Source organism: Galeopterus variegatus, unplaced genomic scaffold, assembly GCF_000696425.1.
Source record: "Galeopterus variegatus unplaced genomic scaffold, G_variegatus-3.0.2 Scaffold4835, whole genome shotgun sequence".
In the NCBI taxonomy this organism is placed as follows: Eukaryota; Metazoa; Chordata; class Mammalia; order Dermoptera; family Cynocephalidae; genus Galeopterus; species Galeopterus variegatus.
Genome location: NW_007730946.1, coordinates 144,772 through 167,254, shown reverse-complemented (window position 1 = coordinate 167,254; position 22,483 = coordinate 144,772). Strand labels below are relative to the sequence as shown.

General features: G+C 40.5%; 1 protein-coding gene across 1 annotated transcript; it reads right to left on the bottom strand.

Moving 5' to 3' along the window:
* Positions 1 to 404: 404 nt before the first annotated feature.
* On the bottom strand, positions 405 to 22,065 carry LOC103603869 (coiled-coil domain-containing protein 129-like). Its single transcript, XM_008588452.1, has 7 exons — positions 21,909 to 22,065; positions 20,590 to 20,638; positions 20,218 to 20,261; positions 9,300 to 9,351; positions 7,240 to 7,326; positions 4,920 to 5,122; positions 405 to 1,131 (listed from the first exon to the last, which is right to left on the bottom strand). Exons 1-7 carry the CDS (start codon positions 22,063 to 22,065, stop codon positions 554 to 556), a joined length of 1,170 nt encoding a protein of 389 aa, XP_008586674.1. The 3' UTR covers positions 405 to 553.
* Positions 22,066 to 22,483: the final 418 nt, after the last annotated feature.

The following is a 22,483-nucleotide window of genomic DNA, read 5'->3' as shown; positions in this document are numbered from 1 at the left end:
GGGGGGGAAAATGAGAAGTACAGGTGAGGATATCATCTAAATGAGGGTGAAATTAGTATGGGCGAGTCATAGTGGGAAAACGTTTCTGGCGCACATCCCCTGGTCCTCAAGGAACTGAGAGTCTAGTGGGCGAGATGCCATTGACACTCACACAGTCTCTAACCTCTGGGCCAAGCTCTCCCTGCCACAGCCGCGAGCATGCCACAGCAAGTTTCAGGGTGGGAAGTAGTTGCACTGACCCTCAAAGAGGGTGAAAGGTGGAAAATTAGAGAGTAGATAAAATGCATACGAAGATGCATAATAAAGCCCTGAAATAAAGCAAAGTCAGATATGACTTATGGGTTTAACTATGAGCAAGAAAAAGAGAAGGAACAGGAGAACGCAAAGGCTGGTTTCATACTCGTTTATTTTTGACTGAAGCCAGTAGAATGACTTTGCATGTCCCGGACCGAGTTGGAAAGTAAGAAGAAATGCTGAGGGGTTGAAAGATGGAATGGGCAAACGAGGGCTGGAAGGCAAAGGATGCATGGGACAGGTTACTCCCTCGGGAAGCTCAGCGCTCACTTACAACACTGACCTCTTCCATTTCGAAGGAGTCTGGTCCTTCACGAGCAAGACGAGACAAGTTCTTGAGCTTATTAGTCTGAGTTAAGTTCTTCTGAGTTCTGCCCTTGGCTGACCCCTCGGACACACAGGACGGAGTGGTCTGCTTGGTCAGCTGCTTGCCCTGAAGAGCTCGGGGAGGATGACAAGGTGTCAAGTCATCGCAGGCTGGGAGAGACGGGTGCTCTGCTGAAGGAGACAAATGCCCTTGGTCCTGGTTGAATGTGGCCGCAGGTAAGTCTGCTCCACTCTCCTCTGGCTTTGCAGAGGGGGTGAAAAATTCATCCTTCATCTTGAATGACTCTGATGCTCCTGAGCTACAGTCCCTCCTGATGTTTTGTTTCGAGGCTCTCCTTAGAAGTTTACCCATCCTTCTCTGATGCTCTTTGGCCCCGCTCCCCGAGGTTCTTTGCACACTCTCTCCTCCGGCTCTCTGTTCGGCTTTGTTCTGTAGGACGCTCACACCACTCAGCAAAGATGAGAAGGGACTTGTCACCTGGTGCAGGATTTCCAGCTGTCGGAAATGGCCTGAACAACACAAGGAACACAAAATTGCTAGCCTGTGTCTTTTTGATGAACCTGTGTTAACTGTAGCAAAAACTGAAGACTCAGTTAATATATGTTTTTCGAGATGAGAAGGGCATTAAGCTCTTTGAAACTCAAGTTTTCTCAGTCCATGCCATTGTTATTATACAGATTATGCCTCTACAGGATGAGGTATCACTGTGTTATGGGGAAAGTGAATACCTTTTACGTTTAGTTAAATATACATAACTACATAGACTTATATATGTCTGTAGTTTTTATGTGTTAATCTATTAAAAACTGTAAGCATAGGCAAATCTATGCACTTGCATGTACTAAACTAAAAGTGAGTGACCCAGCCCTGTCAGCATGAGGTGGCCTGAGCATTCTTCCACAGCTTTGTGCGGTGAATGTCCTCATCATCACTTCCATCACCCCCATCTATACTGTCACCTGGGAGTGTGGAAGGACCATGGCAGATGGAGTCAAAAGGCCTGGACACAAGTCCTGGGTTAACCAATCACCGGAAATTTGACCTCAGGGTACATGAATTGGTACATATAGTGCTTAGGCCTGTGCCAGGCACACAGTAAATGGCTGGTTTCTTATTTGGGGAATGGAACCTGTCTTATGTATCCTTCACATCCATTGTGAGCACCAAAGCAAAGTTGTAAAAGCACAATGCTATGTAAGTACCAGTTGTTAAAATAATAATTATAGATGTCCGAGACTCAGGAAGGAAATATATTGTCCTCTGTCTTTCAAGAGAAGATATACATTAATGTGAAAACCCACTTACCCTTTAAAACAAACGAGCTCCTCAACTTACAAACCTTTCTGGATGATCTGGCCTCAATCACTTAGGAAATATGCAAATATTGACTTAATTAGCATATGAGAGAGACCTAATGCAGCAAGGGCTGATTTGGGAACACATTGCCAGTTTGGAAAAAAATGGTGAAAAGTAGTTTTGGTATTGCAAGAAAATAAAACCGTGGTGATGGAAATGGAGCATTTTGTTTTCACTGCACAGCCTTCTCTCAACCCCAGTGACGGCATGTGGGGCTGCATAACTCAGAAATGGTCAAGGATCACACGGGTGGCAGGGCCGTCCTCTGCCTGTTGTTTGTGCCATCACAGCAATGCTATTGACTCTTCTGTAAGCACATCCTGTACCTCCCTGTTTCCTTCACCTGAGAGGAGAAGATATTGACTAGTCATCCTTCTACTCCAAAAAATGTGATGGATTTCACACAGAGGACTGTTATATTCTTTTGAGACCTATAAAAACTCTTGGGTTCTAGATGTTTCAGAGTAATTCTGATTAAATTTTCCTCCTAAGTTAAGCTGAAGTTGAAACTAAATCTTTTTTGTGAGCCAGTGGGTATGATTGAATCCTAATTCAGTTTTTATGATTGTCTTACATCCATCCCATAGCAGGTTTTTATATTTAGACTAAGACAAAACCTATCAGTTTAATTCAGAGAACACAGTTATCTGAAGTGTTTTATTTTTGCCTTTGAGTGGATTGAACAATTAACTAATTGATTCTCATCACTCAAATTTGAACTTTTTGTATTAACTTTGAATGAGACATTATTTTCCATTCTATCTTTTGAACATTCAACTAATTTTATTATTGCTTGTTTTACATTTGTCCTCATCTCTCTTGACTCAAAAGTATATTGGTAAGTGTTACATAGTGGGAATAAGAGTGGGCCAGAGATCGCAGGATCAGAGACCAACTCTTAGTTCTTCTGCAGCTTATGAGTCAATTTCATTTGTAATATGTTTACTTCACAGAGCAGTTCAAACACTAGTCAGATATTGGTAAGTGCTGTTATTCTCCCCCAATAAAGAACTGATCAAAGAACTTGCATCTCCTTGCTGCTTGGAAGAGGAGACAGCAAAGAACCATAGTAATTGCTTCTAGTAGGTAAAGAAACATACATTGCAACACCTTCAGGTTTACATACTCTTCTTAAAAAATTTCATTGTGAAGTATGTGCTTTACCACTGAGTAAACAATTACAGCTAAATCTACCATATGACCCAGCTATTCCACTGCTGGGTATAGTATGTGATTTCCATACCAAGAGGAATGGAAATCATCATATTGAAGGGATACCTGTACTCCCATGTTTATTGCAGTGCTATTTACAATGGCCAAGAGTTGGAACCAGCCTAAATGTCCATCATCAGATGAGTGGATAAAGAAACTGTTGTATATTTACACAATGGAATACTACTCTGCTATATAAAAAAACAAAAAAGAAATACTACCATTTGCAGCAAAATGGATGGATTTAGAGAAAATTATATTAAGTGAAATAAGCCAGGCATAGAAAGAGAAATACATGTTCTCACTTATTTGTGGAAGCTAATAAAAATAAATAAATAACTACACAAATAAATGGGGGGGAAGTCACAACAATTCCTTGAACTTGCTAAGACAAGTGAACAGATATGATGTTGATGAGGGAGGAGGCGGGGAGAGGGAAGAGGAAAAGGAGGAACTGGTAAAGGGACACAAAAATCAACTACATTGTATATTGATAAAATTTTTAAAAATAAAATAAAAAATCTCACTGCTATAACAAAATCAAAGATTTGAATCCCCATACTGGTCAGACACAAAATAAAGAAAAAAAAAATCTCATTGCTGAGATTTTTAGACCCATTTCACTCACATGAACATAAGAGATACAGGAACTTAAATGAGGAATCAAAGTGAAGTCTCCGTTCCAGATAAATGTTTGAGAAAAACACGTCATCTCACTTGACTTTCCTTTTATCGAATTTACTTATTTAAAATAATTTATTTCAGAAATAGAATTCTGACGTGTTCCCCATGCAGAATTCCTCAAACTCCATCCCATGAGGGAGGTAGGTGTTCTTCGATGCTTCTCCAAGAGGGGTTTTTTATTTAAATGATTTTGGAAATACTGTAGTGCATTCCTTTAGGACACTGAAAGTGCACCTTAGCATATTAAATGAATCCTGTAGTTAGATGAACTTGTTTTACTGCATCTTTACCCCAAACTGTTTGAGCACAGTACACATACGCCAAGAACATCCTTAGTAATGTCCTAAAGAAAAGTATTCCATGACCACCGGTTGGGGGCATACGGTAGCATGCATGATAACAACTGTAAGGCCTAGGCATAGTTAATCCACAAATCTGGAGGTATGACAAATTAATAACTACCACTTACAGCCCAGCATGTAAACTGTAGTGTTCTAAGCATCATAGATGAAGAAATGAGGGTTTTACCTAAAGACTCACGATAAGCCTTGTCACATCTTTCCTCTGCCTCCAGGTGTGTGGCTATAGTATGTGTCAGTGCTGCCCACAGTACTGCTGGCTTCCTCCTTCTGGGCATATGATGGAATCTTACATCCCCACCCCCTTGGAGTTAGGGGTAGTCATGTGACTTATTTTGGCCAAAGAAATCTGAGCAGACCTAATATGTTTAAGTTATGAGCAGAAGGATTTAAGAGCCAAGTATAGTTCTCCATTTCCACCCTTAGCAGCTAGTGATGTTCTAGATGAGGGCCAGATCCCCGAGTGGGGACAACATGGAGCAGATACCCCCATCTTCCAAAAACACACACCAACCCATGGTGGACATGTAGAGTGATCCAGAAATTAATCTTTTGTGTTTTAAGCCACTGTGATAGAGGGGTTGAATGCTACAGTGCAGAGCCTCCTTGCCCATCCTGTCTATATTGTGGCCCTCCAACCAGTCATGCCATGGCTGAGATTGGGATGCCACATGGTCCTCACCTACCGTACAAGTTAGGGCTCTCAACGTCCATTCGATGCTTTTGAGCTTCAAGAAAAACATGAATGTTGATTCCTCTGGCTGCGGAGCCACAACGGAAGAATCTGGCTGGGATTTGTGTGCAGATGTCTGGCTCGTCAGCACCGAATCCCAGATCCAAGAGAATCTCCACTGGATCTTTTTCCCCAAATTCCAGCCATTCAGGAATGCTGTGGTAAAAACATTGAATCTCTTTATCCAATAACAGTTCACTTAACTAAAAGCCATTTTCTAGTCACTTCAACCACCCAATCTTCCAGAAATTGAGTGAAAGGGGAAACTGAATAGACAAACAGATGGTGCATTTACTAGAGCCTGAATATACTTACTTAAAGGACAGACCAGTGCCCCAGCTCAGGGACTGCTCGCCTGTACTACAAACAATACCAATGAGTTTACTTATCTGCTTTCAATTTCACAACTGGCACATGTTAAATTATATAGGACAGGGAGACTGTGGGACAGAAGCCAGAGATAGCACCCTGACAACGACAAAGACTTGGTAATTGATGGCCAGAGAAGAAACAGAAAAAAAATTGTGGACTGTAGACTCAGAGAAGAATATTTTTAAAATGGATCACTCAGTCATCCTCACCTATACAAATCTGTCAAGGATATCACTAAATGCTGACTACAAGGACTCATGTTTACAAATAATGATTTTAAGTCCCTTGGTAAGATTAAAATATGTTCCGTGTGTGCATATATATATGTAAATTTTTTTTGATTTGGCCCAGAAACAAGAAATGCTTTTATCAAATTGCTGTAGTATGTTTTGGCACTTAAAATGATAAACATAAGTTATCTGAAAATTGTATTTATGTATACCAATTCACTTCTCAATTACTGAACTTCTGGGTTGCTATGCTATGGGCCTTTGTAAAACTCATGAACTCTATGGGAATCAGAACTTTACTAAGGTTTTACCGGGTTTGCTCAGCTCTTTTGGTGAAGTTTCTGTTTGCCTTCACATGAAATACTAATGAACTTATTTGAGATAGTTTGTATAATTTTACTTTTGTGACTTCATCATTTCAATTGGATTTACTACAATTCATTTACTGAGCCATGCATTCAACAACAGCCACCCATAGTCTCACTGGACAGGCCCCCTCACCTGACACCACTAGACGTCATGCTCATACTTTCTAAAGTAATGTGGAGATCTGGGTTTTGCCTCCACTTCACATGGTGAAGGATTTCACATTGCAGGGATGACAGTCTCTAAGTGCTGTTCCCAGGGCTGCTGTGGCCATCCACAGACAACAGTAGCAAACTCCTTTGCCACCAAAAAAATCTTCCCCTTCCTTCAATCACGGAAGAAAAGGTAGGCCGGGAATCGTCACTGGCTCGACTTGGATAATCTTAATCACTGGAATTAACCGGAGAGCTCGGGGTGCCAATCACTTGATTAAATCGACACAGACACCTTAATATATAGGTGGTTCAAAGGAGAAAAACACCCTGGTAAGAAATCTAAATTGTGCATGAAAAATTTAATCTATTATCATATAGAGCTCATTGTACAAATTTTTATTCTACCCATTTATACAAATATTTATTGAACATCTGTCATGTTCTACGCCATATTGCTAGGCACCCACAGCATAAAAATGAACAGACAGTCCTAGCTTTCCAAAGGCTCCAGTCTTATGTCCAAGAATATAATTATTGATTGACTTGTCGTTTAATATATTTTTAGATCACTATAAAATATCATTAACTTTTTAATTTATATTTAATTGGGCAAGAAATACATAAAATATACTCACCTTGTTAAAAAAATTACATTACACATAAGGCTCTCTCCCCCCTTAGCCATCACTCCCACCAATCCTGACCCCCTTCTGTTAAATCCAAGTGTATTCTTCCAGACATTTTTATATGTAGTTACATATATAGTTTTCACTTGTTTGCTTTATAAATAGTAACATACACTATGTATCTTCTTGCATCTTCCTTTCTTTTTCCTCTGAAATATGCCTTGAAGATCTTTCTAAGTTAATACGTATATCTCTACCTATTCTTTTTATCACTGCATGGCATTCCACAAAGTGAATGGACCAATAGTTTATTTAGCCATTTCTCCACTGACAGATATTTAGTCTGTTTCCAGTTTCACTGACTATTTTATATTGTCCTTGCAAATTGGAGACTGAAAATCCTTTATTCGTTCTCTCATCCATTCATTCAACAAATATATCTCAAGTGCCTCCTTATAATATTATGAGATCCATTGTTGCACAGAATGATTTCTCTGGATGAAAAATGCCTGGAAATTACATACCTTTGTGGTCTACTCGCAGTAGAATGGCAGGAGTTGAAGCTGGCCCCTCTGGATAGGGTGGGAGTTTCTGAACACTGATGCAGAGATCTACAGCCGGGAAAACACCAACAATGACATGTGTTGATTTAGATAGTCCTTGGGAGGTCATTGTGAATCTTTCCCCTCCAAAGCAACACTTGCATTTCCTCTTAGTTTCTAATAATCCCATAATGGCCACACCTTTGAAGAAGACAGAGCCTGCAGCTGAGGAGTGGCTCCTGTTTTTGAGAGTGTTCTGTTACAGAAGGCGTGAGAATTTAAGTGTTAAGTGTCCGCTAGTGCTCATTATAAAGGTGACAGAATGTCTCATTTTTGACAGATGGCAAATCACTGGGGAACCTTTCAGAAACACAGCTTTGTTAGACATCAACTTTTGGGGGGAAGTTTAAATCGTGTGATGGAAGAGGTACTGCAGGCAGCCACTGAAGCGACTCCACATTACTTCTCACGGAAGTAAGATGGTGACGGATTTCACGTTGCATGCCTGACAGTCTCTAAGTGCTGTCCCCAGGGCTGCTGTGGCCATCCACAGACAACAGTAGCAAACTCCTTTACTACCAAAAAAAATGAGTGTCACTCTATCCAACAGGCCTGCACTGCAAATCATTTGAAAGTGCTTCCTAAGAGCGCTATTATGTTAAAATACAGCTCAGTTTTATGTAGCTCAGCCCTACGATGGATTATATCCAGCCCCATCAAATATAATTGTCATTTGGCATAAAATTAGAATTTCTCTCAAAAATACAATGCAGATAACAATGTTCTTAAGGAGACCAAGTTAACCTACTTGGGCTGCTGAATTTGCCTTAGTCCTAGCCATATGGTAAGAATAGGTAGGCCCTGCCTCCTCTTTGTTTAGATGCTTCTCTTCATTAAGTCCGAGAAAGTGCATGCTTCTGGATAATAAAAACTCTGCTTTTTACAGACAGTGGAGCTTGCCGGGAGCCTTGAGGAGAGGCAGAAGATGTGCCCTCATTGTTGCCTATCCTCAGTTTGCAGAAGACCTACATAATTTATTTTTCACTCTGGGTTTGAGAGTCACACCTTATTTTGTAATGCTCAGCAGAGCCACCCAGAAGCAGCCCTGGTCTTGGATCTAGACTAATCCATGTGTAGTCACTTTTCTAATAAGGCCATGGGGCACATTCCAATCCCTGAGCCTGGCTCTCGTTTTCCTCTTTGACTAGAGGAGAGAGTTGCCTGAGAGGTTTCTGTGGTCCCTCACAGCTCTCAACCTCCATGAGAAGCAAAAACAATCAGCCCTTTAAAGAGGAAAACTAAAACTACAATGAGTAGCATTTTAGGCACGAATTGGTACAAGTAAGAGGAATACAGAAATGTGTCTTTGGTTTTCAACTTGTTGCAATTATCCTGAAAATGCAAGAACGATGAAAGCTCAGGAAGCAGAGTTCCTAATCTCAAAGAGCTCAGGCTATTCCGGTGGCTCTTAAACTAGAGTGTGCCTCAGAATCATTTGAAGGACTTGCAAAAATGCAGATTTGTGAGCCTTACCTCCAGATTTTCTGATTCAGTATACCTGGGATGGGGTTGGGGAATTTGCATTTTTATGCTGCTGCTGCTGTTTCCGGGAGCACACTTTGAGTCCTAGTCTACTCTCATATTAAGAGACTCTCACTGCTTTCTACCTAGCACTGAAAATCGTATATATTATTTTCCAGTAAATAGCATCATGATGAACTACATTGGCAAAATGAATATATGAATGTAACTGTTTTATGAACAAGTCCTATGAACAGTTGCATTCTAGTAGAATGCCGTTTATACATATGTTCTAATTAAATTCCCCCCCCAAATAAGCATTTGTTTGACTTAATTTGCCCACTCCCTTATGATATTTAAGGAACCCCTATTTTTCTCAATGCTAGTGAAAACATTCTAGGCACCTTTCACAAGATCCCAAGATCCATGGTGTTATTAAGAAACTTCTTCACTTCTCCATCATTGATCAAAGATGTGGTTGTAACACGCTGGAGTGAAGTAGTGTTGATTCTGCCACCTACCTCATGTAGTCTTCCACAGTCATTTGAACCACTCCTTCTTTATGCAAAGAAGCTGCAACAAAAAAAAGTAGGGGTAAACTTAATCTCCTTTTATCTCGTGGATGATTTTCTCATCCCCAAATGAATCAATGTGGGATTGAGTTTCCATATTCAAGTTTGTATAGGCATGAAATATAAGGCATCTCTGTAGTGAACAAGACAGAATATAGTTAATGGCTAAATTGTGTGACAAGCACCTGAAGAAAGGTACTTGCTCAGGGGAGGGGAAGGCAGTGGCAGGTGGAAGAGGCAGCAAAGGTTTCACAGAATAAGTGGTACTTGTCTTGGATTTTTAAGAATGGGGAGAATTGGGGGCTAGCTGGTTAGCTCGGTTGGTTAGAGTGCTGTGTTATAACACCAAGGTCAAGGGTTCAGATACCCATACCGAGCAGCCACTGGAAAAAAAAAAAAAAGAAGAAAGAAAGAAAAAAAAGAACAATAGGGAGAATTTGATGGATTAAAAAGAGGTGTTGCCATGAAAGAAGAGAAAAAAGGTGTCTATAGCACGTGCAAAGTACATGTGAGGGCTAGTTTGATTCAATCACAGAGCACTGCAAAATACCCTGTCATGGTACATAAGGTTGAGGAGCAAGGGTGGGACGGGCAAAAGAGTACACGAAGGACCCCCCATTGATTATGTTCCATTCATTTGTATCACATCTAATCCTTCCAACAGCCCTACAATTATGTCCTATCCTCATTTTTTAGATAAGGAAACTGAGACTCAAGAAAGTTTAATAATGAGCTCATAATCATATAGTCAAAAGTACAGATCTAGAAATCTATTACCACCTTTGTTATTGATTATAGCAATAATAATTACTATTTAGCATCAACTTTGTGTGAGACAACATGCTAAACAGTACATGCACAATCTCCTTTCTAATTTTCTCAACAAATCCAAGAAATAAGTATTATAAATCCCCACTTAATAGAGGGGAGAACTGAGGCTCAGAGAGACTGAATACATTTCTCATGGCCAGTAGGATGCCACAACTTCTTTTAGTTTGTTGTTTTTTTATTTCTTATCAAAACACCACACTATGAACTAAATGTCTTGCAGGTTATTTGAAAGCCAGAAAGAGGAGTTTATAGGTATGTGTCAGGACATGGACAACCATGAAATGTGTTTGAGCAAACAGGTAAACGTGAGGAAGGTGATGCTGGAAATCCATGTGCTGGGCAGTGCTGCTGAGGACAGTGTCTCTAAGGACACATATGTTGGATGTCAGAGAGGTTCATTCAGGGGTCGCTGCAGTATTCAGACCCTGTGTCCTGACAAGACATTGTGGCAGACATCTACAGGAGGCAATGTTTACAATACATTAAATTCCTTAGAAGGTTCTCCAATCTTCTCATTTCCACTCACTAGTGGCTCTTCTGGGTACAACTGTGTGACATGTATAAAACTGGGGAGTGTTGCCACCCTGTACTCCTATGAGAATATGAAGTTTGTCACCCCAAGAGAGCTAATACAGGTTGGGAGAAATTTGGAAAAATAAAACTGAATGATGGAAACATGTGAAAAAGTGCTGAAATTAATAAAGGACCAGGGTTCTTATCCAGGTAGGGGTCTATGAATAGACCTCAAGGTATCTGCAAACTTGTTGGGAATGCCAAATTTGGGGTGTGGAGAGGAATTCCCATAGTTTTCACTAGACTTTTCAAAGGCTTAGTTACTCTGCTAACTGGAAAAGAAACACTGGTCTAGAAAGATAGAGACTGGAGATGGACTACTGAGGTGCGGATTCTTCACCAAGCCAAGAATACATGACTACAATTTATTGATTTATTTATTTTACTGGACTTTGTAATTAGGATGACTTACTTTCATTTTATTAGAGAAGAAACAGAGATACCGAGAAGTTGTATTTTGACAATTAGTTGCTGGACTACTTATGCCTCTAATTTGAATCTTCTCCCCCAGAAAGCTTTTAAAAGAAGCAAGGTAACGTTTATATTGAATGGCTTAGGTGTACTCTAGCCTTCAAGTAAAGATTAAGTCTCAAATTATATTTTATTGCCCAAGGAATTTTTTATTAACTGAAGCATAATTGATTATACATATTTTGGGGGTACAGTATTCACTATCAGTATTTGTGTACTATATGTGATGATCAAACAAATATTACTAGTACATTCATTACTACAAAGTGTAATTATTCTTTATGTCCTTTACCCAATTTAAAGAGGTAGTAAGAAAACAGGCATAAATAATGTCTGCCCTACAAGACTAATGGAACTCTGTCACCTCAAGAATTAGACAGGATAAGAAACGGAAACTTATTTTAAAGGTTTAAATACAGAGTGAGGGTATATACGGCCTCTGTGCTACGAACCCTAATCCTATTTCCAGGGCAGATGTCATTAACCAATAGGGTCACTTCTGATCGAGCGTAGATAGGCTTTCAAAACCTTCAGGAAAACCACTACCAGCTGATTGGAATTACCACATAAGACAAAGCTCTTTACCATCCTTTCTTTAGAATAAATTTCGTGAGTGGGTTTTTGAGAAAAACAGTGTAATTTGGGGGTACATATCTAAAATTAGGAAGTTGGTGATGTGAAGAAAATGCATAACTGCATAAGCACTTCACAAAACATCCTAGGGAGCCACTAGGATGGAATATCAACATGAAAGGCCATTATTATGGTACCAATGAGATGTTTCTTAAATTTCCTATGTGACATCTGCTGACAGATATTCATGTAACTAATAATAGAATATTTGACTCAAACTTATGCACCAAAGCAAAAATGGACTTAGAACCAGGACTCTGGTCTTTTTTGCCCATTACATCTGTAGTTTTATAACTTTGGGCTTTAACAGAGGAATTCAACAACCATATGAAATCTTTCCCAAAATTCTAACAATTTAAGTAGATTTTAAAAAGAGCTCCTCTTAATGGAGTGTTCTTTCATTTAACCCTTTCTCTACCCTGTGAGGCACCTCCAGGACCCAGAACTTGAAAACTCTCATTGGTTCAATACACACGTCTCTCGTCTGGGCGGGCGTTGCTAATTCATCGCAGCACTCTTCTCGCTAAACTCAACTCAGTCTCAGAGCTTCTTAAACTTGTAAAACCACTGCTTACCGATTAAAATTGGTACATGAGAGAAAGCCTATTTGCCCCTTATTAATCAGGTTGTAGATGCAAGCACAGTATAATTTTTAGGCAATAATGTTGTGATGACTTGATGCCATGACAAATCAAATAAGTTGCCCAAAATGGAAGGCAAAATAAGCATTTATCAATTTAAGAAATTTTAAAAATTTCTCTCTACCCTCTTTCCTACCAGCACCACCTCTATCTACTACCTCGCATGTAACTCACGAAGTAAACCTCCATTTGTTTAGCTCATCTGGAGAATTCTGAAGAGCTTCTGAGCACCTCCCCTCTCTTAAAACATTCCATGTTTCTAGGACATTTGGCTGCATGCTCGGCCAGGACCTTGGCTCTTGCCACTGCCCCAGTCTTTTCTGGTTGTTTGCTATTGCTCTGGGTTTCCTAGAACATGTAATGGCCACAATGAATTGCTCAAACTGTCAGAGAGGAAATGATCCATTTCCAGATATTGATGAGAAGGGTTAGCTCAGCCTTGCTGAGTTTTCAAAATCCCTAGCCCTGCAGAAAATCTAGTGATCCAGAAGAATCTGGAGCCATTCGCCCAGGACTTCTTCAGGGGATTATGGTACCCACACAGATCTAGTAGAAACACTCCATGGACCAACTCTTCCTCCCTGCCACTGTGATTCAGGAGCATTCTGGTGGCCAGGACACCCAGGGCGCCTCCAGAAGGAAAAGAAGTAACACATTTTCTATGGAATATGAAAGTGGACCTGGCTCCATCACAGTGTGAGGCATTTTCTGGTCTGATGACACCTGTGAAAGCCTCACACAGTTTTCAAACCAGCCGGGAAAAGTGCCTTCTAGCCTTCCAGTGTCCAGCCAGCATCCCGAGATGCCCAGATATCCCCAATAACTAGGGGATGACCCCCCATCAACATACCAGTACAGCTCTTACATTCTTTGCTAGACTCCTTACACGCTTTCTTCTAGATCATATTTAAAATGATGCAAATCTCTATCTACAGCCAATACAGTCAGGCCTAAAGCCTTCTCTGCTGCCAAGCTTAGATTTTGGAGAAAACCAAGTCAAGGAAAAAGGATATCATTTTTTTTTTTAACTCACAAGATAAGCCTGATTTTTAAGATTGTGTATAAAATTACTGAAAATTTATTAGGTTCACTGCTTGATTTCCATTTCACATTCCTGAGCTCCCTGGGTCCTGGGAGACCAAGTGGTATTTTCATGGTGTTATTGTGTGTTCACTTCTTGATTGTTGCCGAAACAGCGATTGGCCTTTCTAGCATTTGGAGACAAGCAGTTGGGAGTCTTGCAGAAAGCAGCATGAAACTATTATTCCTTGCCTGTTGGAGGTTTTCTTTTCTTTTTTTCATTTTGCTAATTTCTATGGTAAACCTTACTTCCTGAAGCCTGAGAATGGACTCTTCAGGGTTGGGTCCTCTTCTTCCCTTTGCCTGTTTTCAATAATGAAAGGAGAGGCACAATCTGGCGGCCCGTGATGTGCCAGTTCTCACAGGCATTGCGATTCCTAGACTTTCCTTAAAACTTGGAAGAGCCAGCAGCACCAGCCCAGGTGTCTTGAGGACAGCAATCTGTCAAAGGCAACTTGCTCTCCAATTTTCTGCAGTGTCGTTCCTGCCTGCTTCGTTCATTGGCAATTACCTGGCTGGCTCCTGGAAGCACTTGTGTCTACTACCTCCAATCGCAGCAAGAATCTGATGCCTAGGGAATGCCATAATGGGACAGACAAACTGTTCCTGTTACCCCAATTTTCCCAAGCTTCTGCAGATGCCAGGCTTGAGGCTGCCCAGGTAGAGGCCGCCTACAAATGAACCTGTGTTCACCACCCAAAGCCCAGCTTGCTAGGTTCTGCTCCGTTCCTCGCTCCCTTGTCTAGGCGCGAGCTTTTGATATTTTCTCCATTTTCTCCCTCTGGGATACCTTTCTTAGGTTTTTAAAACTAGATTTTACTCTCTAAAAGTGTTTAGGGAGGGGGAAAGAAAAAAAAATAAGTGTTACTCTCCCCAAGTTTCCTAAGGGTTGGTTTCTGGGAAAATTAGAGTGAGAAAGAAATTTTCTGCTCTGTTCAATGCATTCCATGCCATGGGTTAAAATGCCAGTTCTTACTCCTTTTTAGATACTTGAGTCTCCAGCCACCCTCCATACTGTTAGGTGGACCCGTGCCATCTGAAGCAGCAGACACCACACTTAACCCTGCAAAATGTATTATTGGAGAAGATGTAGTTAGATATGCAGAAGGCACTAATTAGCACCTTTATTGGCTTAGAAAGCATTTTTTATTTTGGTTTTCCTAAGCATTTCTGACTGATTCATGGAAGACATTTGGTTCTTTGGAATATCATCCAATAGACTAATCAAATTACATTTTCACAGGGATCTAAAATCACAGCATTCTGCAGCTTTCTGTATATTTAACTCTTGCATAACCAGGACACTTAGTAGAGAGAGCCAGCAGTGTATATTTGCCTCAGTTAGCAAATTATTAACCCATGTTCTTACAGTAAAAAGAGATTCTACATTCTGCCTGACACTCATGCTCAAAACCTGAAAGCTGATTGGAATGCTCTGTCCTTCCTCACCTACATATTTTCTTATTTTTCAGATGCTGTTGACACTTCCTCTCCGTTCTCCTGCTGGCCCAGCATAAGCCCTTGTGGCCTCCAGCCTGAGAGCAAAATAACTTCTTCCCAGTGTGTGTAGCCTCTTCCCATTGCCAGGATAAACACCAGAATCCATAATATCTATTCTCACTATAGTGAGTTCAGAACTCATCATGACAGAGATGGCAGCGTGGAACACGCTTGCTCCAGTTCCCCAACCCTGAACCTACGGTAATTATCATTAATTATTATCACAAATAATTCACGACCTTCTTTTCAGGTGAACACAGATATGATGTCAAAATCCTGCTTACCCCAGATCCTGGTTACAATTACCTATCCACTTGAACTGGAACCTGAGATGACACTTCTGTGCCATCTGGCCCCAATATACCAAGTGTGATTCCCTCTTTCTGGATTTTAAGACATCAATAATTTGACCACATGCTATTTAACAGAAAAATTTCCCCCATTGCTCCCTAGCATGACACCATTTCTCCAGCCTGATCGCCATCCATCAACTTTCCTGTACACATCTAGTTTTCTTCTCATTTCCAGGCTTTTGTTCAAACCCCTATTATTTCCCCCAAACTTAATTTTCTTGCTTTACCTCTTTGTTTTTTTGAAACCATATCCCTCTTTTTTGAAACGAGATCCCACATCTCAGTTTATCTAAGATTTCCCGACCTGACAACATCATCTTCATTATGTTTTACTAAGATCTTTTTGTGGATTAACTTTGGGGAAATCAGATGATTTAGAGATGATTTCCACCCCAGGGGAGTCTACTATTTTTTCAGTGAGATGAATCATATCCCTAATAATTGAAGGTAGCACAGGCCAGTGCCACCTGGTAGATGTTTCCGGTGTTCATCACCAGTAGCAGAGAGATTGAGTCTCAGTGCAGAAGTCAGGAAGATCCTATGGAGAATATGGAACTTGGCCTCCAAAGAAGGCCAAGAGGTGAACAGAACAGAAAAGACTTTAAGACAGGAGAAACTGGATGAAACAAGAAAAAGAACTAGGAATGTAATGAGACAGAATAAGACTAGAGGGTCTTGTAGAAAAGTTGATGTACATTGTATTCGAATATAATGATCTTGGAAAGTCAGAGTGATATTCTTGAGAGCAAGGGTCATATGTATTATGTCTTTGTACCCTTCACCAACAACAATTCTTTGCTCTGAATGCTTTCTCTTGACAAGCATTAAGACACATCTGTTATGTTTAATTGGATTTACTTTGACCTTATCTTATAATACGCCACAAAATTTTAAATTTTGTAAGTTATTATTACTTAATGAATTCCTTCTGGAAAGAAAGTTTAATCTTTAGAAACTTCCCTGGAGATTGGAGAAGCAATATCTACACATAAAAAGGGACAAATGAATGAACCACCCATCAAGTAGTAACTGGAGAAAAGCATGTCTGAGACAGAAACTGCCTGTTTGCTGCAGGAGTTAGTTCTAGTTTTGTAACTCACAGCTATGGTTGGGTGTGTTGTTAAACAAGTGCCAAGTACATAAACCTGTGTGTTGAAATGTGCGTTCATTGTGTGTGTCCAATCCCTGTATTGTAATGACGATGCACTCTCACAGTCAGGTAATACTGATGTTTCATTTGTTCTCTGGTGGTGGGAGTAAGTTTTCTACAAAACCGATACCCTCCTTAGACTTGCAGTATAATGAAAGTGAGGGTTTCTACAAATTCTGCAAGAAATAGAGTACTATAAAGGCTCAAAGACAATGATGGTGGTGCCCAGAGGAGCAGAAGAACATGGTGCTCAGAAGTGTTGAAATGACTTGTCTATGTGGCAACACCAAGAGGATTCTACTGGAGCAGTAGCAGTGCCAATAGAAAATACGCAAGACATCTGCTGACTTCCACAGATACTTATGGGGGATATTTTGCAGACCCCGTGTCACCAAGATGTGGGCAATAATCCCTCAAAATTGTGGTACTGATTTCATTGTAACCTAATTGGTACCCACAGACTGGTGAGACCTGGGGCAAATTTGAGTTATAGGAGTTATTTATTGATTAATTTCAGACTAGCTTTGTACCTCTTTATTACTTTTGGAACTGCTTTTAATTAATTTTTATTTGAACTGAAGTCTACTCTATATACCTCTAGGTTTAAATGGAGCATGTTTCAACATCAAAACATTAAATTTATGTAGCGTCCTTTTCTGCCACCCAAGATTGGCTCACAGAAGTAAGGAAAACCTAGAGATAAAATGAGGTGGCAGTTGATTTACACCAGTGTTCAGTCACTGGAGGTCTACTAATTTTTAGTAGAAAGAACATGAACTTTGAAATCAAACAGACTTGAATTCAAATCATGTCTCCATCTCTTATTGGTCGTGTGGTTTTAGGCATATTTTGTAACCTTTCGGAGTACCTGCTTCCTCAGTATTTAATGAGCTTAATCATCTTGCTGTTTTAAAAATTTGAGCTGTAACTGGCAACAGTTTTTGAATGTGCAATAAGCACCTGACACATTTAATAATGGGATGTGTTAATTTCTTTCCCCTTCCAGTTCTGCTAAAGAAGAGGCTGAAGTGTCAAAGGTTAGGGGCCATACCTAGCGCAAGGGTGGCAAACAAGGTGCGAAATATGCCAACCAGATTCTGGCTTAATAAAGATGAGACTTCAGGTAGCCACAGAGGAGCATGAAAGCCCAAGAGTCACCATAAAAGGCCAAGCTTCACCTTGGCCATCATAGGTCTCGGGATGGAAGCAGAAACAGGACCACTGGAGCCTTACTCCACCTGTCCATTTTATTTGGGACCAGTTTAAGGTCTGGGGGCCCAGTAAAATGTGTTGGAGGCCCTGGATTGCCTGTAAGATGGATAGACACATGGATCTTGTTGCTTCTGCAATGCACAAAGCGTCAGAGTAATCAATAATGAAACCAGCCTCAGAATGAATTCCACTTGTAGTCTGTTGAAAACTGTCCCCCCAAATTTCATTTCCACTGGAACTTCAGAAAGGGCCTTTATTTGGAAATGGGTTCTTTATGGATGTAATTAGTTAAGCTAAAATGAGATCATACCAGATTAGAGTGGATCCTAAATTCAATGGCTGGTGTGCTTATAAGAAAAGGAGAAGACACAAAGAGGGGGGCCACGTGGAGATGGAATCATGCCATGAGTGATGCAGAGACAAGCCAAGGGACACAGGGACTGCCAGTTGCCACTAGGAGCCAGGAAAAGGCAGGCAGGAGTTCTTCCCTGGAACCTCCAGAGAGAGGACAATCTTTCTGACATCTTGATTTTGGGCATCCAGCCTCCACAACCATGAGAGAATAAATTTCTGTTGTTTTAAGCCACCAGGTTTGTAATCATTTATTACAGCCGCCCTAGGAAACTCATGCACTACTGTTAGGATTTTGAGTTTTGACAGGTTCTTTCCTCCAGTAAGATCAGTTTCCTCCAGTAGTGACTACTTTTCTTCCTCCTCCTCAGCTCCTTTTCGTTGCCCCACAGTTTTTCTCCCTGCCACCCTCGCCATGACATTCAGGTCACCAGGTACTGAGCCTATTCCAGCGTCCACACTTCCAGTGCAGCTCGCAGCTTCCCTGAGCACAGGGGCATCTCCCACCAGGGCTGCAGCCAGCTCACGGCAGGGCTAATAGAAAACAGGGCCTCCCATCCTATCCCTCCACCCACCTCTAACCAGCTGTGACCAAAAATCATGCCCTTGGCCACTCTGTGCCCCAGATTCCTCACCCACAAACAAAAATGAGAATCAGCCATGCTACCGCACAGATTAGTGAGTTTAAAATATGATCGATGAGAAAGGGCCTTGTAAAAGTGAAGGCTCAGTTAAACTTGTAAGAAGCTATTCCATTATTATTAAAAACCTCAAAGATAAAGGAGCTGGCAAACTGAAACCGCATTTCTGATCTCAGAGCCATGCTGACGTGTCTTTTCTCCTGCAGGCCTGCACCTCACATCTGTGCCTTTGCAGCTCATCGACTTGGTCATGGAGGAAGGGCCATGATTTGTCTTTAATTTCTGGGAAGCGAAGCTTTTAATACAGTTTCCAAAGACCTCAAAACCAGTGCCAGGGCAAGAGGCATGTCAGGGGATATGAAATGCTGGCTTTATTTCTTAAGTTCTTGCTTTTTCTTGAGTATGAACTACTATGAACAGAGAGGAACTCAAATTCAATTATTGGCAAAAATCTTTAGAGATTTTGGCATTGTGGAACTTGTGTATAAAAAAGGAAAGTAAGGAAGCTTGGCGAAGGAGGAAATTTCAATGATATATCTAGGTTGTTTTTTTTTTTTTTTAAAGTAAACAAATCCTAAATTTAAACTGGTTTAAAGCCAATGGTCAAGTGGAGGAAGTGAAATACTTAAAACCAGCAAAGTAAGTGACTATTAGACTAATAATATTTCCCTCATCATCAAACTCATAATTTATGTCATTTTTTTTACACACATTCTTTATGGCATTTCATCAATTTTAAAACATACTTTTCTAACGTTTTTACATTTGTGGAAACATACTTTTCTAACGTTTTTACATTTGTGGAATTTATAATTGCAAGGTTTTGTTTCTTTCTGTTTTTTCTCAGTGCTACTTAAAATATGAATCCATTTTATAATTGAGGGGTCTTAGATTCTATGAAATATGGAATTTCATTTAATAAAGGTGGAAACTGTGATTCAATTTAGTTTTTAAATAATGTTCTTATCAAATGTTAGTGAAAACAAGTGTCATACATTTTGCTTTAGAATTCAGTCAGTGAGTTGTTCTTCTGGAGAACAAATGCTCCATTGGAAAGAGTATACAAGTGTAATTTTGAGAGACTGAATAGAAACAAAACTAGATTGAGAAATAAAAATACATTACAGTATGAGAAAAAAATCAAACAATTTCACTTCCATACTTATATCCTTGCAAACATCTTTAAAGAACCCAGCGAGTTTTCTGCTATAGTCTGAGCTGTCTGATAATATGGTTAAGACCTGCTGCTGGGTAAACACCTATCCCTTCCGACTCTCAGTCTTATATAGCAAACAAAGGGATTGAGCTGGATGGATTTTGAGTCTGTTCCATTTCTAAGAGCCTCTGATATTCTCATTTTAATATTTATTCACATAGACATTTTAATTCAGCTCCACAAAGCATAACTGCTTCTGGATTCTCTTGTCTTACCAGTGTAGTCGATGACTTGCTGAAAGTTTTCATTTACAGAGACACTATAAAGAAACAAAAGAATTGTGAATCAAACAATGTGTGTAAATAAATTACACCAAATTGCTTTTTACTTAAACCAATGAGAGCAAATACTGAGTTCGGTTTTTTTAAGAGAGGACTTTTAGAAACCAGTGAACAGTCAGGGACTAAAACAGTATTCTATTTTGTACTTTTAAACTGATAGATAGCTTTTGCAATAATAGGGTAATTCTTCAAGTCCCCAATTAAAATGAAAATTCCTGCACATTCCACCTTGCCCAAGCAGGCTTACCCACATTGTTTTCATGGATCTTTGCAAGAGAAATGGATAAGGCACAAAGAAACACTTACAAGAATCCAGAGTCCAGCCACTGCCAAATACTATCTTGTTTGGAATCTTCTACAAATGAGAAAGAAACAGACCATTAGTCAAAGCACAACCAGCTACGATGACTCTACCCTATTATTCAGCCGCCATTCAATTGCTCTATTTCCTACATATTTAGTCACATGTTCCTATAAGCACATTCAGTTTTTTTCCTGAAGGCAAAACCTCCTGTTTTCCGTAATCAGCCTTTCCTGGGAATGTAGTGTAACCTTGCCAAAAGACTGTAACTTAAAACAAAAAAAGAAAAAGAAAGAAAGAAAATATGAAAGAGAAGAAAAATAAATCACTGAAGAGCAAGAGACATTAGAATAATTTTTAAGTTACCTGGTGTGAATACACAGGGTGAAAAGGCACATGAGACTTTTGTCTTTCTTTTGCTGGATATAAATCACCATAGAGCCTCTCCTTATTGAATCAGGACATTTACCTAAGGCAGCCAGCCAGTCATGTTTATTTGCAAGAAGTTCTCTGCCAGGTTAGAAACCAAATTTGCATTCATTCCAGGGACAAATTGCACTAGAGTCCCTGGATTGCCAAAGGCACCCTGTGTTATAAAGACACTAGTCTTTTAAGGTGGATCTTTACCACTGGCTCAACAAATAGTCAACAGGCAAAAAGGAGAAGATATACAGGTAGCATTTCCTGTTTCCGTTCGGGTTGGCTACCATCTACTCTGGGCTGATTTTCTTTGACTTTATCCTGCTAAACAGTGAGATAACCAAATTACACCCCTCACAAGGTGTCAAGTGAACCAAAAAGAGCAGGTAGACATAGTAGGAGCTCAATGTTCTTCATTTAAGGTACCGGAAAGGGACAGAGTAAGTTGGGTGATGGGAAAAGAAGAAAAACCGTGCAACAAGTACAGCATGGTGCAGGGAGCAGTATTTACTTACATATTATTCTTTAAATTATTGAAATTAATATCAATGCATCACGCAAGACACAACAAATAAGAGCCTTTTAATAAAATGCGTGATGTCCTGAAAGAAGTCTCATGTCTCTGCCATAAGACCCCACACAGCTTCAGAGTCCTGAGGGCTTTGGGTGAGGAGATGTTGGGGAGGGAAGAAGCAGAGCCCATTCTCTAGATGGTCTATTTCTGTGGAGGGGGGCTGTGTTCTGAGTGTCTGTGGGAGGAGTCAGGGTGTCCATTTCATAGAAGTTTCTGGCATCACGCCAGGAACACTGGTATTTGCGAAACCAAGTCCTTGTTCCAAAATCATCTGCTCACAGCCATCACCCACAACAGGAAGTTTTCAAACAGCCTGAGGGCCCTTCTCACCCAGCTCAGGGGTGGTGAGAGGCGGTCTTTCCTCGGGGCCGGGTGGCAGCTGCTCATCCAGAGGAGCCCAGGCCCTCTTGGTGCACCTCAGGATCTCTCGCTTGCTCTTTTCTTGGCCTTCTTGAGGGCTGTCAGATCCTTGTGACCTTTCTGCCATTGTAAGAGGAATTCTGCAAACTAACTTAAAACACACATGAACAAATTAGATACAATGATCTCAGCTTTCCTTTTCTCAGTGACTGGGAGAAGGCCAGATGCTTCCAGTCAAATGAGTGATCCAGCCTCACAGTGCTGCAAGAGCCTGGCTCACCCACCCGAGCCACGCCCCGTGCCTCACCTCGGTGAGATTGTCCTCTGAATGGAGAGGCAGCTGGAGACCAGGGACTACCTTGGCCTCCCCAGCCACCAGGCCATATCCACACTCTGAGGCATCCGATTTGGTGGTCTCGGATGCAGATGGAGAGCAAAGAAATTGGACTTGAGGTCGCATCCAAGAAATATGCTTCAAATTTATCCAGCAGTTACATCTATAAAAATATTTTTAGAGACCCCAAATGTTGGGGAAAATGAGGGCT

Excerpts from the sequence above, each read along its gene's own strand:
- LOC103603869 (XM_008588452.1), bottom strand. The coding sequence starts at position 22,065 with ATGGCAGAAAGGTCACAAGGATCTGACAGCCCTCAAGAAGGCCAAGAA. Across the intron at positions 9,352-20,217 it reads GCAAGTCATCGACTACACTG|CTTCTTTGCATAAAGAAGGA; the intron begins GTAAGACAAGAG and ends TTTTTGTTGCAG. Across the intron at positions 1,132-4,919 it reads TGAGAGCCCTAACTTGTACG|GCCATTTCCGACAGCTGGAA; the intron begins GTAGGTGAGGAC and ends TGTGTTGTTCAG.